Below are 22,622 nucleotides of genomic sequence, written 5' to 3'. Positions count from 1 at the left end.
AATTGTTACTCAAATTTTAGGATAAACATGGGACTTTCCGATGCAAATTCAGATTTAATCGGGTCCAATACGTGTATTGGGCACCGAGTGAAATTTCAAAAAAAGAAACGCTAACGGGTCCCACAAAGTGGAGTGGTCGCAGCCGGCTTTGAAGTCATGTGTCACATGCGTGTCTACTGACTCCTCTGTCACGTTAATTGGCACCACCTTGCTGTGTGTGTATCTCTGTATACGCGGACCGGATGCTTATCATCATTATATATCATCGCCAACATGTTCAATCAATTAGATTACCAAATTTTCCTCGTGATTCTTCACGTCTCATCTATCTCCTTTCCCTTTTTTACTAATTAAAAAAAGGAATTTGTTGAGAGTTTTGGGTTCCACTCATAAATGTCATTCTTTGGGTGGATGATTGTTGGCCTAGCTAGGACCGACCACCCCCTGCAGACAAGAACCCCTTTGGAAGTAACTATGGCATCATTCCAACTTTACTATTATACCCTTTCTAGCTACTATGCCCCCAAAAAAATTGTCCCAATTTTAATTGAACACCCCATGCTTAGATTTAGTAGGCGTTTGGACATCAGAATTGTAAAATCCCAAAGAATGGTGAAATTTTTTTTAAGTGAAAATGCTATTTGAAATTTAGAGTTGTGTTTGGACATAAATTTCAGTTTGGGTTGTTTTTGAAGTTTTGTGAGTGATTTGAGTGAATTTTGAAAAACAGTTTTTTGGAGTTTTTCAAATTTTCGAAATTTTTCAAAATGTATCTTCAAGTGAAAATTTGAAATTTTATGAACAAACACTCATTTCGAAAAAAAGTAAAATTTTTTTGAAAAAAGGAAAAAAAATTGTATGTCCAAACGGGCTCTTAGTACTTTGCCCGCTAACGAAAAAGCTTTAAAGCAATGATATACGAAATTCTTGGATTTAAAATGCCATTTTTTTCTTATGTGCTAGATAGTGTAGCTGATTCAATATTTAATCTAGTAGATCAGAAATAAGCCGATCATATCAACCAATTAATGTGAATTGTGAAGTACATTAACAAATATAAAATAATCAAATTAGGATTGCAGTTATAAGCTACATACAACATAATGAGAGGAGCGAAGATGATTGACATTTGACACAGAAACTCATATAAATGTTATGGTGGGTGAGCGAGTTTGAGATGAAATTTGGGAAGCTCATTACCACTATTAAGAGGAATGGCCAAAGGACGATAACCAAGCATACTTGCACGGGGCAAGAGATCTAGGGCATATTTCTGACGAAGGATAAGACTGCACCTTACACTTCCATACCAAGAAAGTAGTGGATAAGACCCAAGCCTTTCATATTTCATGATACGATGAACAATTGCAAAGGAATTTATCAAAGATATTAATCAAGAACAAAAATTGAAGGACTGAAAATGATTAGATACCATTTCTATCCATAAATTATACTTTGTTCGAATTTTATTATTTTCTTATTGTTATTCTATGTTTATTATTGAATTACACCCTTTTAAATAGAATGAAAAATTCATCACCAATAAAAATAAAAATTTCTTCAAATTTTTATAATTGGACTAACTCCTGTAAATCAGTTATTAATTTAGAGGTAACTTACCTGTACTTGGTATATACGCCTACTACCAATTTAGATTGACCACAAACTTTCAATTTATCATGGTGATATATGTACCAAGAAAATAAAAGGAGATAATAGGTGATTAGGTACTATATTAGGTGTAACATACTAATATCGGGTAAAATGCCGATGCGGAAAAGTTGCAGATTTGGTGGGAGATCGAGGGGCAATAAGGTAAATTCAATGGAGCAGAACGTAACCGAAATAAATTAAAAAACTGGTGGGAAAACGAAAAGAAAGCTGCCAAAGACAGAGTATTATGAAAGAGAAAGTGAGAGAGAGAGTACTAACAAGGCAAGGAAAAGGGCAAGATTTCTTCAACGAGTCTTGTGATTTGCATCACCAACACCAATTCCGACGCCAAAGCCAACGAATGGAATCGTTTTTCTTAACCGAAACCTTTCCCCACAACTATTACACCACCACCACTTCTCTCCATCTACTGTTATTATTATTATGCTTCTTCCTATACCTCTCCCCCACTTCTCTCCCATCTTTTCTCTCCCTTTCTTCCTCTTCTCCACTCTTTCTTCTTACTAATAATCGCTCCTTCAGATCTGCCGCTACTTCTCTGAGATTTCCAGTTTTTGAGGTACCCAATCTGTTTTTATTCTTGTTATCTGGGCACTTTTTTAGTTTTCTGTTGTTTTTATGGCCATTTGGGACATGGGATTTTATGTTTGCCGAGTCGATCGATCGCATTTATTTCATTTGTGGAACCATTGTTAGGGTTTAGCCTCGAAAAAGGGTATCCGCTTGTGGTTTCTTATAGTAGTTATTAGCTCCAGAGGTTGTGGTTTATTGAGATTCAATTGGTCCTACTATAATTTTTCAGGAATATGTTTGGAGAAGGAAGTAAAGGCAACACTTTGTTTCCAGCGTTATTAGAGGGGAATTGTTTCCAGTACGATGCGAGTGCATTGCCTCAGCTGCAATTGTTTGGAGATAGTGAGTTTCCCAATTGCTTCCAAAAGAATTTTACATATCAGCAGCCTCCAATAAGAATTTTTGTTTTGCAATATAATAAGTACTCACTAATTTGATTCATTATTTTCCTCTTTTATGTGCTGCTTTCCTGCTTGATTTTTCGTCACGAATCTGGTAGATTGATTGTTAATGCAGTCTCTATGTTTTTTTTTTGGTGCGTGTGTGTGAATTTCCATGTTCAGCATGGCTTTGCATAACGTTCTAGTTCTTGAGTTAAAGCAATTCCAGAAGGTTGATACGAACTGATCTATTTTGGTGTTATAAAGACTCCTTTGAGTGAAAACTAGGCCATAGGCTTGTATTGCACCTCGGGCAGATGAATTCAAATTGTTCCAGGGTGTATGTGGAGAGTACCTTGTCTTTGTGGTTGTTCGGCACCTCCAATGCCTAAAGCCTGAGGTGAGGCATTGGCAATTGGTTGAGTGTCTAATCAGGAATTCTTAGAGAGCTAGAATAGACAAGTTGCACCCTTGGCTCATGATAATGATCGCCTGCACTATTAGCATTCTCTTCAACGTCTTTAGTCTATCATGTTAAGACCTAAAATTGGGTAGAAAGAGGAGACAGGAGAAGAAGCCAGCATGTAGGAAATACATTTCACGACTATATGTTGGTGAAGGTTTTGAGCTTATGCTGATTTTATAAAATCTCTCTTTACGTGGAACCGTTCTAGGAGATGGGCCGAAGACTTGTTTTAATGTAAATTTGAAGAATGCAAGGAAGACATTAAAAATGATAGGTGCCTGTTGTTCTTGTTCAGATCTTCAGCTCGCTTGAGGAAATTGAGATCGTCTTTGTTGTTTCTTTCTTCAGCTTTATCTTGTAGATCAATTTGATTTTCATAGACTTTAAATATGTCTTGCATATCTAAGAGTAGAGGTGCATGCAGGGGCGGATTTAGGGGGGGCGGAAGAGGGTTCACCCGAAACCTCTCTGCCGAAGACTTTACACTGTATATATAAGGCAAAATCTTTTTTACCTCTATATATTATGTTTTGAATCCCCTTGACACAGCCCAAAAGCATAGTTTAGTGGTCAAGGGGGTTCAAAACCTTTGTAGGGTCATTGGTTCAATTCTCACTAGCTACAATTGTTTTTAACTTTTTTCTTTTTTGAACCCCCTTAGCAAAAATCCTGCCTCTGCCGCTGGGTACATGTAACCTTTTGCGAGATATCTTCAGACAGTTGAGTAGCTCATGCTAAAACCTAGAGCTTTTTTAGTCTGAATATGTCATTATGTTTTTGTGACTTAGTGGGTGTTTGGATTGGCTTATTTTAAGTGATTATTGGCTTTTAAGCACTTTTTTAGTTTTTGTGGTGTTTGGCAATGATAAAAAGTGCTTAAAAGCACTTACTTTTAGGCATAAAAAGTACAAAAATAAGCCAAAAGCCAAAAGTTGGGTATTACCAACTTATGGCTTTTGGCTTTTAGCTTAAAAGCTACTAATTTTTATAAGCCAATCCAAACACCCTCTTAATTCTATTTGAAACAGAAGTCCAAATAATGAGTTGGGAATTGTTGTCTGGCGTAAACGATTCGAACTCGAGGTAAAGAAGGGTTGGGTATTCATTCTGTCCCTTCCGCTCAATCTTATTTGTTGCTTCCAAGAAATAAATCTTTATCTGTAGGCTGTAGCTGTTAGATGAGGTTCCATTGGTGTATTAGTTGTGGCTGGTGAACGGTGAGCCTTGCAACTGTCCAGAAAAGGAAATAGTGACTGTATGGCCAGAATGTCATCAAGATGAAGCACATTCATATTCTCTTATTATTTTCTACCATTTAAATTTAAGGACTCTGTTCAATATGATACCTGATTTGGGACAGTATCATTTTGATATCTGACCAATAAAGGTACGCTCTACACACAAACAATATGCTACTTAGTCACTTCTGGGTAAGGGGGCAATGGAAAGACTACCGTTAATGCTTATGATGATGTCAATACTCACTCTATTTGTTATTCTGATTATGTATATGATACTTGTTTTATATTCAGAGACGGTTAATTAGTGTGCTTAGCTAAAACTGTTACTTTATAATTTGTGCCGTCCTTTCTCCATACGCACTGCTTTCTTGGATTATGAATATTTAAGAAGTCAAATTTTATGTGCCGAATGTATCTTCACCCCTTTGTCAAAAGGCTGAGGTCTTTGCTTTTATCTAACTCAGGCATGGTAGATTTTCTCCATGTGCTTCAGTCGTGCATCTTTATTTGAAGACACATAACCCCCCCAACCCCCAACCAACAACCAAATCAGAAAGTTTTAACGCTTTCTATCAACGAGCATGCATTGTTTTGCGCACTTATTCGCTGATTGTCCTTTCTTTGGTGCTCCTTTGCATGGTTTTTCCCCAAAGAAATTTAACCACATCTGTCTAGTTCTAGACAGAGTGGTGTTAATCCTTATTAAGAAAAGAATAGACGGAGTGGTGTTAATATTTCCTGGTCTTATTTCCTCGGATCTCATGGACATTTTTTATTCATCTTTTTCAGTTAACGTTGGGTGTAGTGGATACCCGATAAGCAACACAGTGAATGGACACCCATCTGCTGCAATTCGCCCCACCAAAAGAGTCCGGGATGCTGAACCAAACTATAGCCAGCAAAAGCTTAAGATATCCTTGAATAACAACTTTTGTCAGAATGAAGTGGATCAAGCTGGAAGCATTTTGAATCCAAATACTGTATCAACTGGACTCAGACTTTCTTATGAGGAAAAAGAACGTAATTCCTCAGTCACTTCTGCTCCTGAGAACATGAAAGCAGCCCTTCCTGCTTTTCTTCCGATAGACAGTGGTTTTAAATGTGAGATTGACAGGCAAAGAGAAGAATTTGATCGGTACATAAAAGTGCAGGTAATGTAATTATTTTTTTGAGAAAGCGTGATGTAGTTATTAACTTTATCTGAAATTTGGCATGTTAAATTTTTTATTGATCTGGATTAAGTTACACAACTGTATGAAAAAGGAATACGTTTCTGTACTATCCATTCTTGATATCTATGTCTACCTACTGATAAAGGCTTTCGCATGCATCTAGTCATCACTATGTATCTTTTGATTGGCCGGGATTTTACTTCTAAAAATTGTTGATTCTATGAGTAAGAGCATCTCCATGTATGCATTGCCACAAGGTTGGTGTTTCTATTTTATTTCTGAGAATTGGGCAAACATCCCCGTTTCTCTGAACCTTTGTCTTTCCCATGAAATTAACAAGTCATTCCACCGATGAAACTTTCGGTGACTCCATATATCCCACTTTACATCCTGCTACCTTTGGTATATTCTGGCCACACTGTGCTTTGCAACTTTGGAGGTTGGTAGTGAGCTTTGAAATCCTTTCTTATTTGCTTTGAACAAGACTGACATTGAAACATCTTAGAGAAACAGACCCCAAAAGAAATGAAATACAATGACCTCGAGAGTTACGGATAAAGAAAATCCAAAACTGGACGACTTACTGAAAAGAAAAAGAAAAAGAGACTTATCTAAGTGGAACAGCTGGTACCATTGATCATGACATGCATTTTGGATTGACCGGCCCAATCTGTCCAACCAATCAACTTCCAGTTGTCATAGTTTGTTGCCCTGGAACTCCACAACCTGATTTCTTCACCCAAACCTTGACCTTGTTTATCCTGCGGTGCCCTGGAAGGCTTTCACCAGCAGACCTCTGTGCATCTCTCAACTCACTTTCGCCTTAAGGTGCCCGTGAAGGTTTTCACCAATAAGACTCTCTCATTTTTCATTTCTCTCAGCTCCCGTCGCATTACGGTGCCCGTGAGGGTTTTCACCAATAAGACTCTCTCATTTTAATTATTTTCGTGCTTGGACCAGAGTGTTGCCCCTGACATGNCGGAGGGAGTCTTGGTAGTTAGTTTTTGATTTCCTTTCAGTTTAATCTGGATTATTTCCAAGGTTGTAATTCAGATGCTATGTTCCGTCCGTTTGGATGAGTTAAACCTTGTTATCTTAAATATTAATGAAATGCAATTTTCCTCCTTTTTCATTCCTGATAGTTTTTATTTTGTCTTTCTTTCCTTCTTGTACAGTCCCTTTTACGCTGGTTTCCGTGATATGTCATGCATGAGGAGTCTTCGGCCCTGTCTTAAATGTCAATCTAACTCAGACATAATAATACAAGAAATTGAGTGTGATGACAAAATAGAATATGATGATGAGGAAGCTTTTGAGGAAATTAGTAAAGAATTAAGCCATTTTGAAGAAAAACCCAAACCTAATCTGAACGACACAGAGGCAATCAATTTAGGGGATCAGGAGAATGTGCGGGAAACGAAAATAAGTGTCCATTTGGAACCTCAGCTCAGAGAAGAGATAATTAAAGCACTGTTTGAGTATAAGGATGTTTTTGCATGGTCATATGACGACATGCCTGGTTTAAGCACTGATTTGGTGGTCCACAAATTGCCCACTGACCCAGCATGCCCTCCTGTCAAGCAGAAGCTAAGGAAATTTAAAACAGACATTAGTGTGAAAATCAAAGAAGAGGTCACCAAGCAGTTTGAGGCAAAGGTCATACGGGTCACGCGGTATCCCACCTGGTTAGCCAATGTTGTGCCTGTGCCAAAGAAGGATGGAAAGACCAGAGTGTGCGTAGATTACCGTGATCTCAATAAGGCGAGTCCAAAAGACAACTTCCCACTGCCAAACATCCATATATTGATTGACAATTGTGCCAAACAAGAGATTGGTTCCTTCGTGGATTGTTATGCGGGCTATCACCAGATTTTGATGGATGAGGAGGATGCGGAAAAGACGGCATTCATCATGCCTTGGGGAACGTATTGTTATAGGGTCATGCCATTTGGATTGAGAACGCAGGGGCAACATATATGAGGGCGATGACCACCATGTTCCATGACATGATACATCGGGAAATTGAGGTCTACGTAGATGACGTGATCATAAAGTCAAGGAAGCAATGTGACCATGTCAAGGACTTGAGGAAATTTTTCCAGAGGCTCCGCAGGTACAACCTCAAGGTCTTATTTCCTCGGATCTCATGGACATTTTTTATTCATCTTTTTCAGTTAACGTTGGGTGTAGTGGATACCCGATAAGCAACACAGTGAATGGACACCCATCTGCTGCAATTCGCCCCACCAAAAGAGTCCGGGATGCTGAACCAAACTATAGCCAGCAAAAGCTTAAGATATCCTTGAATAACAACTTTTGTCAGAATGAAGTGGATCAAGCTGGAAGCATTTTGAATCCAAATACTGTATCAACTGGACTCAGACTTTCTTATGAGGAAAAAGAACGTAATTCCTCAGTCACTTCTGCTCCTGAGAACATGAAAGCAGCCCTTCCTGCTTTTCTTCCGATAGACAGTGGTTTTAAATGTGAGATTGACAGGCAAAGAGAAGAATTTGATCGGTACATAAAAGTGCAGGTAATGTAATATTTTTTTAGAGAAAGCGTGATGTAGTTATTAACTTTATCTGAAATTTGGCATGTTAAATTTTTATTGATCTGGATTAAGTTACACAACTGTATGAAAAAGGAATACGTTTCTGTACTATCCATTCTTGATATCTATGTCTACCTACTGATAAAGGCTTTCGCATGCATCTAGTCATCATTATGTATCTTTTGATTGGCCGGGATTTTACTTCTAAAAATTGTTGATTCTATGAGTAAGAGCATCTCCATGTATGCATTGCCACAAGGTTGGTGTTTCTATTTTATTTCTGAGAATTGGGCAAACATCCCCGTTTGGCCATACATTTTGGCAGCGTTTTTTCAAATCTTTTTTGAAAACATTGTTTGTTCGTAGATTAATGATCTATTTTTGAAAAATTTCTGAAATTATTTTTCAAGTTTCCAAAATCTAGTTTAGGGTAGATTTTGGGTGAAACTTGTTCTCCCACACACAAAACTTCAAATTTTTTTCAAATAAAATGCATGTCCAAACATAATTTCAACTTCCAAAAATTATTTTTCAAAACTACTTCAAAAATTATTTTTTCAAGTTTCAACTAAATCTATGTCCAAACGCTAGCTTAGGGGCATCAAATAGTGTGAGAAATGACTTGGGAGGTTGGATGACACTAACATGTTCTGTATTTTTCTGCATTTAAATTGTATTTTCTGAAGTCTGTCTTTTGCCACTACTGATTCATCCTTGGTATCTCAGGAAGATAATATGATGAAGGGCATGAGGGAGTTGATTCATCGACAGACAGTATCTTTACTGAACTCCTTGCAAAAAGAAGTTAACAAGAGATTATACGAGAAAGATCTTGAAATAGACAATTTGAACCGCAAGAACAAGGAACTTGGGGAGAGAATAAAGCAGATTACTGTAGAAGCTCAATCATGGCATTACAGAGCAAAGTACAACGAGTCGGTTGCCAATGCCCTGAAAAGCAATATTCAGCAGGCCATGGCCCATGGTTCCATGCAAGTTCAGGAAGGCTGCGGAGATAGTGAAGTAAATGATGCTGCCTCAAGTACAAACCATCTTGGTTTGGCAAGCGGTTCGCAAGACCAAGTGCCCCAAATACAGCAGCTAAAATGCAGAGCTTGCAAGAGTAAAGACGTCAGTGTCTTGTTATTTCCATGCAGACACTTGTGCCTTTGTAAAGAATGTGAAGGGTTTATTAATAGTTGCCCAGTATGTCAGGTAATGAAGACTGCAAGTGTTCAAGTTTACATGTCATGAAGATGTTTACGAACACTTGCAATCATCATCATCTTTGTGTTAAGGGAGGAATGTTTAATTTAAGAACTGGTTGTAATGTTTATTACAATCATGAATTGTGCATTTCTTAACTATATGAATACAGTACAGATGAAACGAGGATGGTCTTTTTTCTGGATTGGGCATTGTTTCTTATGCTTATCAGGGGGTAAAAACCATTATGGACCACTGCACTAGGAGATGGTAGCTCTGGATATTTGCAAGTTGCAAGTAGCAACAAAAATGGTAAAGATGCTTATGGCAACTACAAGTTAAATAAGAAGCAAATTTTATACTAAAAAAAGTATATGAATATATGTCATGAATCTATCTAGATGCGTTCTTCCAAAGTCTCCTAGATCTACTGTTCCATTTCACCTGTCATACATACTTTAATTAATGACGACCTAACCTAAAAAGATTAGGAGAAGTGCGTTTTTGCTTTTATGGTGTGATAGGGTCGAATTGTTGCCTAATTGGCAGCCTTGTTTTTGTTAGGAACGTTCTTTGTAGTCATTAAATAGTGTAGTAGTAGAACTTTGGTGGGAAATGAAGTCCTATGCATATGGTCTTCAAACTAAACATCTTGTGTTGTCCTTTTCCTTATAATAGAGCACTAGCGGTGAATGCCTTACCTTTTAATATATTAAGTTTCTTAAATACTATTTACTCCCTTTATTCCAGAATGAGTTATCTTTTTCTTCTATGACATAATGCCATCTATCTTGATCTTATAGGATCCTTCAAATAAAACACACATAATTCTGCCCTTAGTATTCTTGTTTAGTTAAATTTAGAAAATTACGCTAGGAGCCTAGGATGGAGGAGGGAGTAAGGAGGAATACGAAGCAACAGTATAACAGTTATTTTCCAAAGAATATTGTCTTGGAAATTATAAGGAGCTTCGTACTTCAGGGACATGAATCTTGGACTTGATGATGCAAATACATAAATAAAGAAAGGTTCCTAAGCAAACCAGTTTCGAGGATTTCGATGTATTATTCTAATAATCCTAACGGAAACACAAAGCACTTTAATGTTTTATTTGGTCGTGATCGGTAAACCCCAGGAATTTCTTACACAAAATTATGATTATATTAGGTTAAGAAGTAGTACTACTATGCTACGTATGAACAATTTTGGAAATTAATGTACCATGGCCAGTGCGGCACATTCATTAGATAAAAAGATAGCATTATGTGTGTAATACTGTAATTGTAATTTGATCTAAACAGCAACTACGTATTCCAAACACTTAGTTCCTATTGGGAAACTTCAAGTTGTCAGAGTTGATCAAGATTTAATTTTTGGATAACGGACTTGGAATCGAGTTCTAATAGTTCTGGTTTGTTTGTATGTTTTAAAATTACAAAATTAGTAGATATAAAACCATAACTTTAAAAATATATTGGGTTCAATGTTAATAAAATTGAACACATAAGATTTAAATCCTGGATCCGCCTCTGCTTGCAACACATACTTCTGTTGTCTGTTCGGTACTTATTTTTGTTTATCCTTAAAACGGATACAATTGAATTTATATGCGGTTTTAAGGATACGTTGATTGATTCAACACAAATAATCAAAAATGCTAGATAAACGAATTAAATGTAGAATAAATAACCAAACTAATTGTGATGTCACGACCAAGCTCGGATATGGGATGAACATTAATTTTGGTCTTTATTAGACCCTTGGTTCGAAGCCAAACATATACAAGAACAACAATAAATGAAGTACGTTTTAATACCTAAAAAGCGGAGAAATAAGTTTGTATTGCCTTGGTATGCACATTACAATGTGTGCTATTGAAATAAAAGCTTCCTCTTTATATAGTATGAGAGTTTCACCCCTAGCACAAGTCTAAAAAATATAAAAATATTCCTTTCTCGTTAATTACTGATCCGTTACTGATATCGGGCAAGATCTGCGCCGTAATATCCGGTTGGACGCGGATATCACAGCCCTCCGTTAGTCGTGTGCAACCGTTCATGCGCTTCCGGAAGTCTCAGAACACCTCCTGGGTCCGAGGTGTATCGTTTTATCAAGTCCGCTGGCGAGTACTTTACTCGGGCCTTTCTACAAGAAGTTCTCAGCTTCAATTACGATCCCGTGTAACCATATCCTTGCTTCGTCTGACCCACCGGAAAATCGGGTATATGTTACTCCCGATTTCACCCTTATACAATTTCTTTTTTATTTTTAACCAATCACAATCGTTCCAGGTTGGTGTGGAAATGATTCTACCACAAATTTGTCCTGGGTCCGTCCCCAACCACCTTTTGGGTTCACCAACCCAACCCACAATTCAAAATCATAGAAAAAGCACACCCCCAAAAGTTACCGAAAATATCAAGAATATCCCCTAAACATTTCTGAACTCTCTGATTTTTCCTCTCTGTTTGCACTTCACTTCTCACGCCTCGACGGAGCCCCCAACGCCTCCTCACACTTTCCCTCTTTCTACCTTAGAATATATATTCATCTCTTCTCGTCTTCTTATCTTCTCATTCTCTCTCTGCTGCAGATTAGTTTCCCTGATCTGATTCGCCAAAATGCAGAGCACTGCAATCTCGTTTTCTCCGTCAATTTCACTTCCTAAGAAGCCTCACAAGCCTTCTGGTTCAGCTTCGTTGTTCAGATTCAATCCTTTATCTCCCCAATCTTCTCATCCGACGCTTCGTTTTGGCTCTCTAAATGGCTCCGTAGCTCGGAAAATCAATCCTATTCGTTGCTCAGCCGATTCGTTGAATCGTAATGGGTGGATTTCAGTTCCGCCGCCGACTCCCGAGCGTGAATCGGACGGAGTGGAGGTTCGGGCCACATCCGTGCCCGAGAACGCTGGAGAGGCCCCTAAATCCAAGCCTTTGACGGATACTTTGGTGCTCGGATCGCTTTTCGGTCTTTGGTATCTATTTAACATCTACTTCAACATTTACAACAAACAGGTGTGCTTTACTTCCGCTGATCTGAGGTCCTAGTTGCTTATACTATTTGTTTATACGTGTATTGCTTCATTTCTTGTGGTTGATAGTGTTTTTTTGTATGTACAAATGCATGCATGTATTGTAATTTATGAGGTTCTTCAAGGCATGTATCGTTCAAATTTTTCAGACTTTAGATTTAAACTTCGTCAGATGTTAATTGTTTTTTTTTTTTTTGAATTATGTATTCGCTGAGTATATATGTTTGCAATTTTAGCCATTTTCAACCTACATTTATATATAGTTTGCAACTTAATTGAAGTGATTTTGAATCCCTCACTAAATAGAAATGTTACCTTTTGTGTTTCCATACATGGCAAGGTGTGTAATTAATTAAGATTCGTATATTCTGTAGGTGCTGAAAGCGTTCCATTACCCAGTTACAGTGACTCTCGTGCAATTTGCTGTTGGCAGTGTCCTTGTAATTCTAATGTGGACTCTCAATCTGTATAAAAGGCCAAAAATCAGTGGTGCACAGGTAACTTCATTGAGACGGATTTACCATGCTTTGATTTAGACCTGATTATGTGCACAAGCTCTGATTCTAAATTTTCAATTGGCAGCTTGTTGCAATTTTGCCGCTGGCAGTGGTGCATACCTTGGGCAACCTTTTCACCAACATGAGTCTTGGAAAAGTTGCTGTGTCATTCACTCACACTATTAAAGCTATGGAGCCATTCTTCTCTGTTGTTCTCTCTGCTATGTTCTTAGGCGAGGTGAGCTTTAGATGATTACTTTAACATTTCTATATAAAGGTCTTGCATTCTATGTTCCGCGGACTCTCCAAAAATGTGTCTCTCCCGTATCGGATCCTCCAAAATGCACTACTTTTGGAGGATCCGACGCGCACCTGGCAACATTTTAGCAGAGTCCGAGCAACGTAGCTTGCATTCATCTTGTGATAAGGCGAATACAACTATATTTCAATCTCTTTTTCCTTTTATTTTCATCTTAATTCAGATCATATTTATGCTTCCAGTACTTGAAAAGAAAAGATATTCACTTCCATGTAGTTCTTTGTCTTCTGATCTATGCTATTATAGTTAGTGACATTGGATGTGTCTTGTTCATGCAGTTCCCTACCATATGGGTTATGTCTTCTCTTGTACCAATTGTTGGTGGAGTGGCACTGGCATCGTTGACCGAGGCCTCTTTTAATTGGTAGGGAATTCAAACGTTCTATGTTCAATTGTGCCATATGATTTTGTTGCTTTCTTGGTATAGAAATAGGAGACACTTTTGATAAAAGTTTTATTTCAAATTTTAATATACAGTTCTTGTTTTCTCGAATACCAGGGCTGGATTTTGGAGTGCAATGGCCTCTAATTTAACCAATCAATCTCGTAATGTCCTCAGCAAGAAGTTTATGGTTCGGAAGGAGGTAATTATATTTATTTCGTGCTATTTGATGAGGGTATGAAGAAATTGTGCACCCAAAGTTGAAGAGTTCTTTGGCTAATATTTCAAGCTTATATTAAATGGTATTTGTGAGAGCAAATTGTTTGTGTGGTGTTCAATAGTTCTTTTCCATTTTTCATCAAGTAACTAGCTTGTTTCTAGATTAGCCTTATTGCCTTTACTAGACATTATGTCTCTTGGGTGGTTTTTGTTGGTTTCTGAAATGCTGTGAAGTTTACTGTTGTAATTTTTTAACAGGACTCATTGGATAATATTACTCTCTTTTCAATAATCACGATCATGTCCTTTTTCTTGCTGGCCCCGTACGCCTTTTTCGCGGAAGGTGTCAAGTTCACCCCAGCATACCTGGAAGCTGCAGTAAGTAATACTTATATAAAGTGGAAATTTGTACTGGTTCTACCCCTTTGCTTAAATAGAACCTCTGGGTGTTTTTCCATTGTTCCATTGTAGAAATTGCTGCAACTATTTGAAAAAACTTTCATGATTTTCCTTTGGTGCTAGGGAGTGAATGTCAACCAGCTGTACACAAGGTCTCTCATTGCTGCTCTCTGCTTCCATGCTTATCAGCAGGTATAAGGGTTTTTCCTTGTATATCTCATTTATTCATTGGAGTCCTATGACGTGATTCTTCTCAAATTCTAGCCTGCCTCATAGTGAGAAAGCACAAAATTTATGTTGCTACAATAATGAACAAACAAGGTCACATGAGATCTAATTATGCATTGCCGGTCCACTGAGTTTCGAACCGTGCACCCACTGGCCCTCGGGGTTTCCTCAGTAGTAAAAAAATTGGTGTATCTGTAGTTTGGTTTTGTGCTGGTGTGTTGTTAGCAATTTGTGGTTGTTGGATCATGGATGTTCCCTTGTTCTAGTAAAGGATAGGAACTTCCCTTTTCCTGCCATGTATTTTTGACAGTATTGAGCATGCGGCAAGCTCAGATTCCTATTAACTGTAAACCAATTTGAAAGACATGGTTCTTCCTTGCTATCTCCTAAAGTACAGTTGTGTCCTGCCTGCCATATTTAGACGCCTGAGCTTGTCAGTTTGACAAAATTGAAGATGTAGATGAGGGGAAAGCTTTAAATTGCATGGCTTTTAAAATGTCAGGAAGACTCAGAAATTATGAAAACAGACTGGTGGCAATTTCTAATTTTGGCTATGATCAATGGCCATTTTAAGGCAGAACGGTCTAAAAATTTCTTGTACAGTTTACTCATGACTGTGTGACTGACGGCTGCAACTATGCAGCTCTTGGTTTGATTAAGTAGAATTCTTTGTTTTATGTGATTTCATAAACCAATGCGACAATTCTTCATGAATTACTGAAAATTGTGTCACTTTCATTTGCGACGACAGCTGGTTATGTTATTTCTTGCTGACACTCAAGTATTGGTACAGGTTTCTTACATGATATTGCAGAGGGTATCTCCTGTTACTCATTCTGTGGGTAACTGTGTGAAGCGAGTGGTGGTTATTGTGACTTCCGTGCTCTTCTTCCGCACACCTGTTTCTCCCATTAACGGTTTGGGTATGACACCTTACACTTTATACTTGTCATCATATAGCTGATTGAGAAGGAAACCCCTTTTCCTATTCCAATCCTTCCAGATGGCAGCTCGAGTGAACAAATGTGGAATACAAAAAGTTAGAAGTTACCTTTTTTATTTACAATAAGGTAATCATTTTCCTCTTCATTTTCTATGTAGGCACTGGAGTGGCCCTTGCTGGAGTTTTCCTATATTCAAGGGTGAAGCGCATTAAACCCAAGGCAAAAACGGAATGAAGCCTAGATCAATTTTGATGGTAAATTGTGATCATTAGATGGATGAACCAAAACTTGGTTGTATTCTAGGCAGGGGCTTCTTTTAGTTTGTTGTGCCATGTGGGACGAGTTATTCTTTTCTGATGCAGCCTTAACTAATTGCTGCTATTTTGACGGATACTGCATCACTATTGTCTTTCTTCTGTAGGGTGTTGTATGTTTTGTGTACGGCATGTTTAGGACCCAAGTAGCTTCAGCGAGCGCTGAAAACATCAAAGAGTTGGGAGAGTTTGTCATAGTTGATTACATCATACCATTGCATTCAAAATATTTTTCTCCCTCGAAGGGGTCTCTTTAAGTGGATACCGGAAACCTACATTCCCTTGCGATTAGTATGTGTTATTTTGTAGAAGAGCTGAAATTATAATGCATCAATTTATCCATTACCTTAAGAACGCTGGAAAACTCCCTTGTCAAAATAGTAAATAAATAAATGTAGAGGAAAAGGGGAGGGAAGTCGAAGGTTCTACCAATACTGTGCTGGGTCCATGAATGAAATCACTAGGGGTCCAATTAGATTTTGTACAACTTGGCCAGTCAATTGATTCAAAATGATCGAGAACGAAATGATTCACTTTGCCCAATGGCCCATATACCATTTCAATATATTCCAGATCAGTCCAACACATAGGGTTGTTAATGTCAGATATAGGGGTGTTCATAAAAACCCGAACCAAACCGACCAAAAAAACCGATACTTTTTAGGTTTGGTTTGGTTTTGGTTTTGAAATTTAAAAACCGATCAAATTTGGTTTGGTTTTGGTTGTAATAAAAAAATAACCGAACCAAACCGACTATAAAAGTAGTTATTTAAATTTATTATTACACCTATATATATGTATATTTTTATATAAAGTTTCTAAAATTTTATAGTACATATTAGTCATTTGTATTTTTGGTCTAGTTCTTTGCTATTATAATAATCTAATTTTTTGCCTTTATATTCTAGTTTGATTGGTAGTTTTCTTTTTGCTAAATACAAGAACTTATTTCATGTTAAAAATAATCGATTTTGAATTGAGTACTTAAATTTCATCACTATTTGATTCAATTATCATCAATATATTTTGGTAAATGATAGATTTCTCAAAGAGCAATTGATTTGATAGTGTTACGTCGAAAATGTAGTCGCCGGAATATGTGTTTGGTAGTATATGTCTCATATTTAAGAAAATAACCGATAAATAACCGAAAAACCGAATCGATAAAAACCCGACTTAATTAGTTTGGTTTGGTTCCAATATTTGAAAAATCGACTTACTTGGTTTGGTTTCTTTTTAGGGAAAAACCGACCCAAACCGAACCACGAACACCCTTAGTCGGATACAACAAAGCAGTGGCTCTAATTGAAGGGGTCTACAATGCTATTAGGGGTCGTTTGGTAGAGTGTATAAGAATATAAGAATAATGTTGAATATGGTGTATTAGTAATGCTGGTATTAGTTATGCTGGCATAAGTTATGCTTACATATTTCTTTTTCATTGTTTGGTTTGATGTATTAAAGCATTGCACAATTTCTAAAAGAATTGTTTGTTTAACAAAAATACCCTCATAACCAATCCATCACCTTATCTTTTTAAAACAAACATATGTTGAGGAATGTTTTTATACGAAAAAGGTTTTAAAAAATATTTGATTTGTCTACCTATATTGTAGTATAGAACTTAATATTTATTTATAAAAAAGAAAACATGCTAGATATTTATTTATTTACTAGGGATATAATTTTATCATTTTCTTGGATTATTTCAAACTTGCATTAATATAATATTTAATCAAGCATAAATTTTGAAGGATAATTTTGTGTTTAACTAAGTTAATGCATGCTTTAAAACTCATTGCATTGTTAATGTCATGGTTTCTTATGCATTAGTTATGCATAAGATAATACCAAATAGTGTGTATAACTAATGCTTGCATAACTAATGCATAGATTCAAAAAATATACCAAACAAAGTATTACTAATACACGAAGTTAATGCATGCATTATTTTGCCTAAAGTTTCCTACCAAACGACCCCCACGAGGTATAAGAAGGTATAGTGCTGGTATAAAAATTTAATACCGCCTTAACACTTTGTTTGGTTAGCAAATCAGGTATAAGTTATCCCGGGATTAAAATAAACACCGGGATAACTTATACCTTATAGAGGGTGGGGTAACTAGCACCGGGATAACTTATATCTTCTTTTTAGAAATTATGCAATTATCATTTTTAATAAAACATACCAAACAGTGGATAAAAATAATCTCAGCATAACTTATCCCGGCATAAGCTGTATTCAAAGCAAACGACCCCTTAGAGTTATGGGAATAACCAATGGATAACTGCCATAGCTGCCAAAAAATCAAAGTTCCGGCACATCACTTTTCACCAATAATGAACCCACCAATGTTCGATCATCAATCCAAATAGATTCAAATGTTTTCTTAAACACTTTTTTGTGACCTAAATACCTCCTCCTTCAATCTTCCAACCATGTAGAAAAATGCAGATACTGTATTTTGTAAACAAATAAAAAAAGAAATTCAACTTTTGCAAACTCTAATTTGTCTGCTGATTTTACCAAAAAAAAAAAAGTTTTACCTCTTCAAATACTAGTTTGCAAAAATTGATCTTCTTTAAACCAGGGCTTTGAATTTTCAAAGCCAACGCCACCTAAAAAGTGTTGGAAAATTTGGTAGATATTGGATTATGGTTTATGGAGAATAAGATTTAGTTTGAGGCGTGTCAAAGACACTGTCCTTAAGGATATTGCGCCCACACTGTGATAAATAAAATTAGGCGTATCCCTCAGGATTCAACAAGCTCTTCTAGTATGAATTAGGAGCAGAAACAACAAAGATTGAATAAAAGAAAACCCAGCACAAAAGAAAGAACAAGAAAGCCTTTTACTTTTTGTCACCCTTTTTTCCACCCATCAAAATGATCACAGAGGAATATTCATATATAGTCCAAAACTAATACGAACATCTGATTTTCAAGAATAAAACATAGTTCAAAACTAATATGGATATCTGATTTTCAAGAATAAAGTATTGCATATTGAAGTTGATGCCAAAAACGTTTTCAAAGTTAAGAAACAGACGTTACATAACTTTAAATACATTAAGCTAAAAACGTTATCAAACAATAAATTTTTTACCATCAAAAGTCAAAGTATTTTTGATAGCCATAATGATAGCCATTTAAGGTTAGTAAAATTATTTTATTCAAAATTAAACTAATTTTCAGTTATAAATATATTTAAAATAATTATTATAATAAAGGCTCATTAACATAATCAAAAGAATGAACCTAGACATCAATTTGAATATTTCTTCTGAATTATCAAATTATTTTTCCTAACAAAAAGTTTATAAAAGAAAAAGAGTGTAATCACCTAAAATGACCTTAATAGCTTCTATTCTTGGGTAGTGTACTGCGTTTTTTTTTTTTGGCTAATGGTGTACTGCTGAGTTCATCAAGTGAACATTGAATACACCTGGGTGGTGACAGCTAAGTACATTTCCACATTAAAGTTCCTATAATAATTTCTGTACATTTTCCAACACCTCCAAAGAAATGTACTTTTTCCTTCTTTGGGTGATTAGCTAACAAAATCTATAAAGAGTAATCTAATATTGGTATTTTCCGTTAAAGATCCGATATTTCAGCAAAAGACTGGTCAATCTCATATCATTTTGGATGGAAAAAAAAATCTTATATCTGTGTTGCATTAGGCTTTAATTAAACATAGATTATGACAAATGTAAAGTATATTTACTCAAAATTAACACTTTTTCGTCCATTAAATAAAACTCAACTGAATTTTCTCAATTGGAACCTGCATAAACATTTAACCATTATATCCTGTCCAAGAATTGGTTGGCTTGATTCCATATTTTTACACATCTACAAAAGCAAAAAGATCTCAACTTTTTTTCTCTAATCAGTGTAAACTACAATGCAAAAACTTGCATTTTTTTTTACACAAATTATAAACATACTCATCTAGCAATTAATAAATAAAACGGAGCTCTTTACAGATTACAACAACATAAATTAAGATTAAAAAAGAAAAGAAAAGGAAAAGGCCAAAAAATCGGTACTGCCTGACCTAAATCATTTCCATAAAGACAAAATCAACACGTTAGCAGGAATAATTGCTTCTTTCTAGTACCATCCAAAATTAAATTTGCCGTGTGAAAAATGGAAATAGCAGGAAAAAATAATTACACGATTTGAGAATTAATTAATTACCAGTAGATAGAATCCTATGTACCATAAACCCAAAAATATTCTCACTACACTTTTCCTGTTCGCCGCCGCCGACGTACCTTTATTCCCTAATCCCGGCGGTGAAGACAAGTGGCTAGCTGAACCGTCAATATCCGGCGAATTATCCGGCGGAAGAGAAATCTCTGGCGGCCCAGCTAATCCACCACTTGGCTTATTCACCTCAATTGGATTCTTACCAAAAAATTCTCTGGGCAACAAAACCGTGGACACTCCAAATATCGCCACCGGATTCTGATCGAACACTGTTCGAGTCACCGACGCCTGAACGATCCCGGTATCTATAGCTACCGACCCATTAACCCTAGAAATATTAAGCGTAAAGCTTCCAGCTCCATTTTGCTCCGTCGCTAACGTTGGTTGAACCGGGTTCACTATCGACTGCAGTGAACCGAGCGGGTAATATGAGTGCAAAACGTGGAACCTTAACACGTCAGCTTTTTTCTCCGCCGGCAGAGATTGGAATCTTACTGATGACCTCAGATCCGAAAATGCTTGGTCTGTCGGTACAAACAGCGTTATTCCTGCACCACCTTCGTCATCCTCAAACTCTTGTTCTACTCCTGATGCCGTCAGCATTGACGCTGCGACGTTAAAGTTGTGACCGTCGATTAGTGTCTTTGTTATATTGAGCCCTAAAGGGGGACGAGTTTCAGATGCCATTAGATTAAATCCATTTGGAACTAAAACAGAATCAACGGTGAAGATGGAGATGTTATAAGGAAGGGTTTTTATGAGAGAGATAATAGTAGCGTTTGAGTTTGATGAATGGATAGTGATGGCATTTGAAGTCGGGTCACGGGTTATGTTAACGGACCCGAAGTTGTTCGGAGCACGTCCTGTGGTTTGAAAGAGAGTGGTGATTAGTTTCCCGGTTGGGGGGATAAGGCGGAGATCCGGCCAAGAGAAGTACTCCAGAAGTACGTGGTAACGGAGAACATCGGCGAAGTTGGCGGAGGACGACGACGGAGGACGGTTGTTTATCAGATCGGAGGAGCGGAGGAAGGTGTTGGGGACGGCGAGGATGGTGACGGAGGAGCGCTGTGCTAGATCGGCGGCGACGGAGGTGGTGGAAAGGAGATTAGTGAAGTCGGAGAGATCAGGGTATGAAGTTAGGAGATGGGTAATGTTAATGGCTAAAATGGGAAAGTGGGAAGTGGACAAGAGAAGGAAATAGAGAAGGGTGGTAGGGGTAAAATAGGAAATAGAAATTGTGGTTGCCATTCTTCTGAAGATTGAAGCAGAGAGGGATGAAAGTGAGAGAAGCTGAGGGACTGAACAGAGATTGCCCACCTTGGCTTCCAACCACCCCACCCCTCCCCCCTTCTACCCCGTCCTTGGGGGTTGATGTGATGATGATTGTGTTGCAAATTATTATATTCATATATTCTAACGTTTAACAGGGTTTTTAAGTATGGGTGTCAATGATCGGTTCGACCGTTATCTTATAAAATTTTTACCATATCAATTTCTCGGTTATTCATTTTGGATAACTAGAATTATACTTTTCGATACCATTTCCATCATTTTAGTTTCTCTTCAGTATTGGTCCGATTCGATTAATTTTTCGGTATTTCTTAAAAATATCATGCAAGAGCTGTACTCGAAGTCAGAATGCAACAAATGTGTACGTGTACTTGCATAGGCCTTTGGCAGAACTATCTAAATATTTTTTCACTATTTTAAAATTGAGGATTAAAAGAACATGAAAGATGTCCAAAATAGAGATTCATCCACTATTTTATGGTGGTGTAAAATAAATTAAGCAAAAACAATAAAAGTAAATCATACGAATACTAATCAAGTTGGGACTCAAGAATAGAGCTTATTAGAAGATTATTATCCAACAAGAGAAATCTAAATCATACGAGAGGAAAGATATCCAACACCTTGTGGCTTGCTATTGAAGATCGCTGGAATACCTAGTGGCTTGCTGCTCAAGATGTTAGAACTAATTTAGTTTCGATATAAGTTGGAAAATATGTTTGGAAGTTGGGACTTTGGATATTAATTTGGTCACTTGTAGCCATTTCTATAATCCCAAGATCCAAGAAAAAAACTCAATGCTTTGTTAGTTTTAAACTTAGTATATAAAATACATTTTCATTTATAAATTTATTCGGTACGGTTCGGTATTTTTTCTGTTTATTTTTATAAAATTAAAAACCTACCCTATTATCCGGTACGATTATAAGTTTCTATAAAAACCTACGATTGTATTAAAAGAAACCTAATAATCGATTTGGTACGATTCGGTTGATCCAGTCAATTTAATCGATTTTTAAGGATTCATTGACACCTCTATTTTTAAGTATGATAATTTAGAGGCGGTTTGGTTCGAAGAATAATTATACAAGAAGTAAAATGTCGTAATTATTTATGTGAAAATAATGTATGAATTAATTAGCTTGTTAATTTTGTTTTTATTAATTATACTTATTTTATATTTTATCATACATAAGAATTAAGATAACCTATAGATTTTCACATAAACTATGCGAGTATTTGATTTCTGGAGTTTATAAGTACAATCCAATGTTGTGTTAATTTGTGCGGTGATTATTTATCTTATACAACTGACTTAATATAAACTAATTATAGAAGATTGTGTGTTGATTTTGGCAGGTTGAATCTTCCAACTCAACTTATGGACAAAGTGCATTTCTAAAGATTTACTACTAGTATTAAAAAAGCTAATCCACGAATTATAATTCATTTTTTCCAAGAGATTGTTATTAAAGCTGTCTACTAGCTGTTATGCCATATGAGAGCTTGCCTTTATGT

At 36.6% G+C, this 22,622-nt stretch overlaps 3 protein-coding genes across 4 annotated transcripts; 2 read left to right on the top strand and 1 right to left on the bottom strand.

Annotated features, from left to right (window-relative positions):
* Positions 1 to 1,864: 1,864 nt before the first annotated feature.
* Positions 1,865 to 9,472, top strand: LOC109215703 (BOI-related E3 ubiquitin-protein ligase 1-like). Of its 2 annotated transcripts, XM_019379816.1 has the most exons (4): positions 1,865 to 2,233; positions 2,477 to 2,589; positions 5,124 to 5,485; positions 8,787 to 9,472. In XM_019379816.1, the coding sequence occupies exons 2-4, from the start codon at positions 2,481 to 2,483 to the stop codon at positions 9,312 to 9,314; spliced, it is 999 nt and encodes a 332-aa protein (XP_019235361.1). In that variant the 5' UTR covers positions 1,865 to 2,233; positions 2,477 to 2,480; the 3' UTR covers positions 9,315 to 9,472. The 2 variants fall into 2 exon arrangements, with proteins under 2 accessions (XP_019235361.1, XP_019235360.1); XM_019379815.1 differs by lacking the exons at positions 1,865 to 2,233; positions 2,477 to 2,589; positions 5,124 to 5,485 and adding exons at positions 4,076 to 5,075; positions 7,633 to 8,042.
* Positions 9,473 to 11,610: 2,138 nt separating this feature from the next.
* Positions 11,611 to 15,884, top strand: LOC109215704 (triose phosphate/phosphate translocator, non-green plastid, chloroplastic-like). The gene is made up of 9 exons (XM_019379817.1): positions 11,611 to 12,280; positions 12,672 to 12,794; positions 12,880 to 13,032; positions 13,392 to 13,477; positions 13,613 to 13,697; positions 13,973 to 14,092; positions 14,237 to 14,305; positions 15,135 to 15,264; positions 15,443 to 15,884. Exons 1-9 carry the CDS (start codon positions 11,888 to 11,890, stop codon positions 15,517 to 15,519), a joined length of 1,236 nt encoding a protein of 411 aa, XP_019235362.1. The 5' UTR covers positions 11,611 to 11,887; the 3' UTR covers positions 15,520 to 15,884.
* Positions 15,885 to 19,537: 3,653 nt separating this feature from the next.
* Positions 19,538 to 21,269, bottom strand: LOC109215705 (fasciclin-like arabinogalactan protein 4). The gene has a single exon (XM_019379819.1). It carries the CDS (start codon positions 21,060 to 21,062, stop codon positions 19,791 to 19,793), a length of 1,272 nt encoding a protein of 423 aa, XP_019235364.1. The 5' UTR covers positions 21,063 to 21,269; the 3' UTR covers positions 19,538 to 19,790.
* Between the last annotated feature and the right edge of the window lie 1,353 nt (positions 21,270 to 22,622).

Source organism: Nicotiana attenuata, unplaced genomic scaffold (genome assembly GCF_001879085.1).
Source record: "Nicotiana attenuata strain UT unplaced genomic scaffold, NIATTr2, whole genome shotgun sequence".
Classification (NCBI taxonomy): Eukaryota; Viridiplantae; Streptophyta; class Magnoliopsida; order Solanales; family Solanaceae; genus Nicotiana; species Nicotiana attenuata.
Note: the sequence above shows the minus strand (reverse complement) of the source record. Positions and strands in the feature narration are given on the sequence as shown.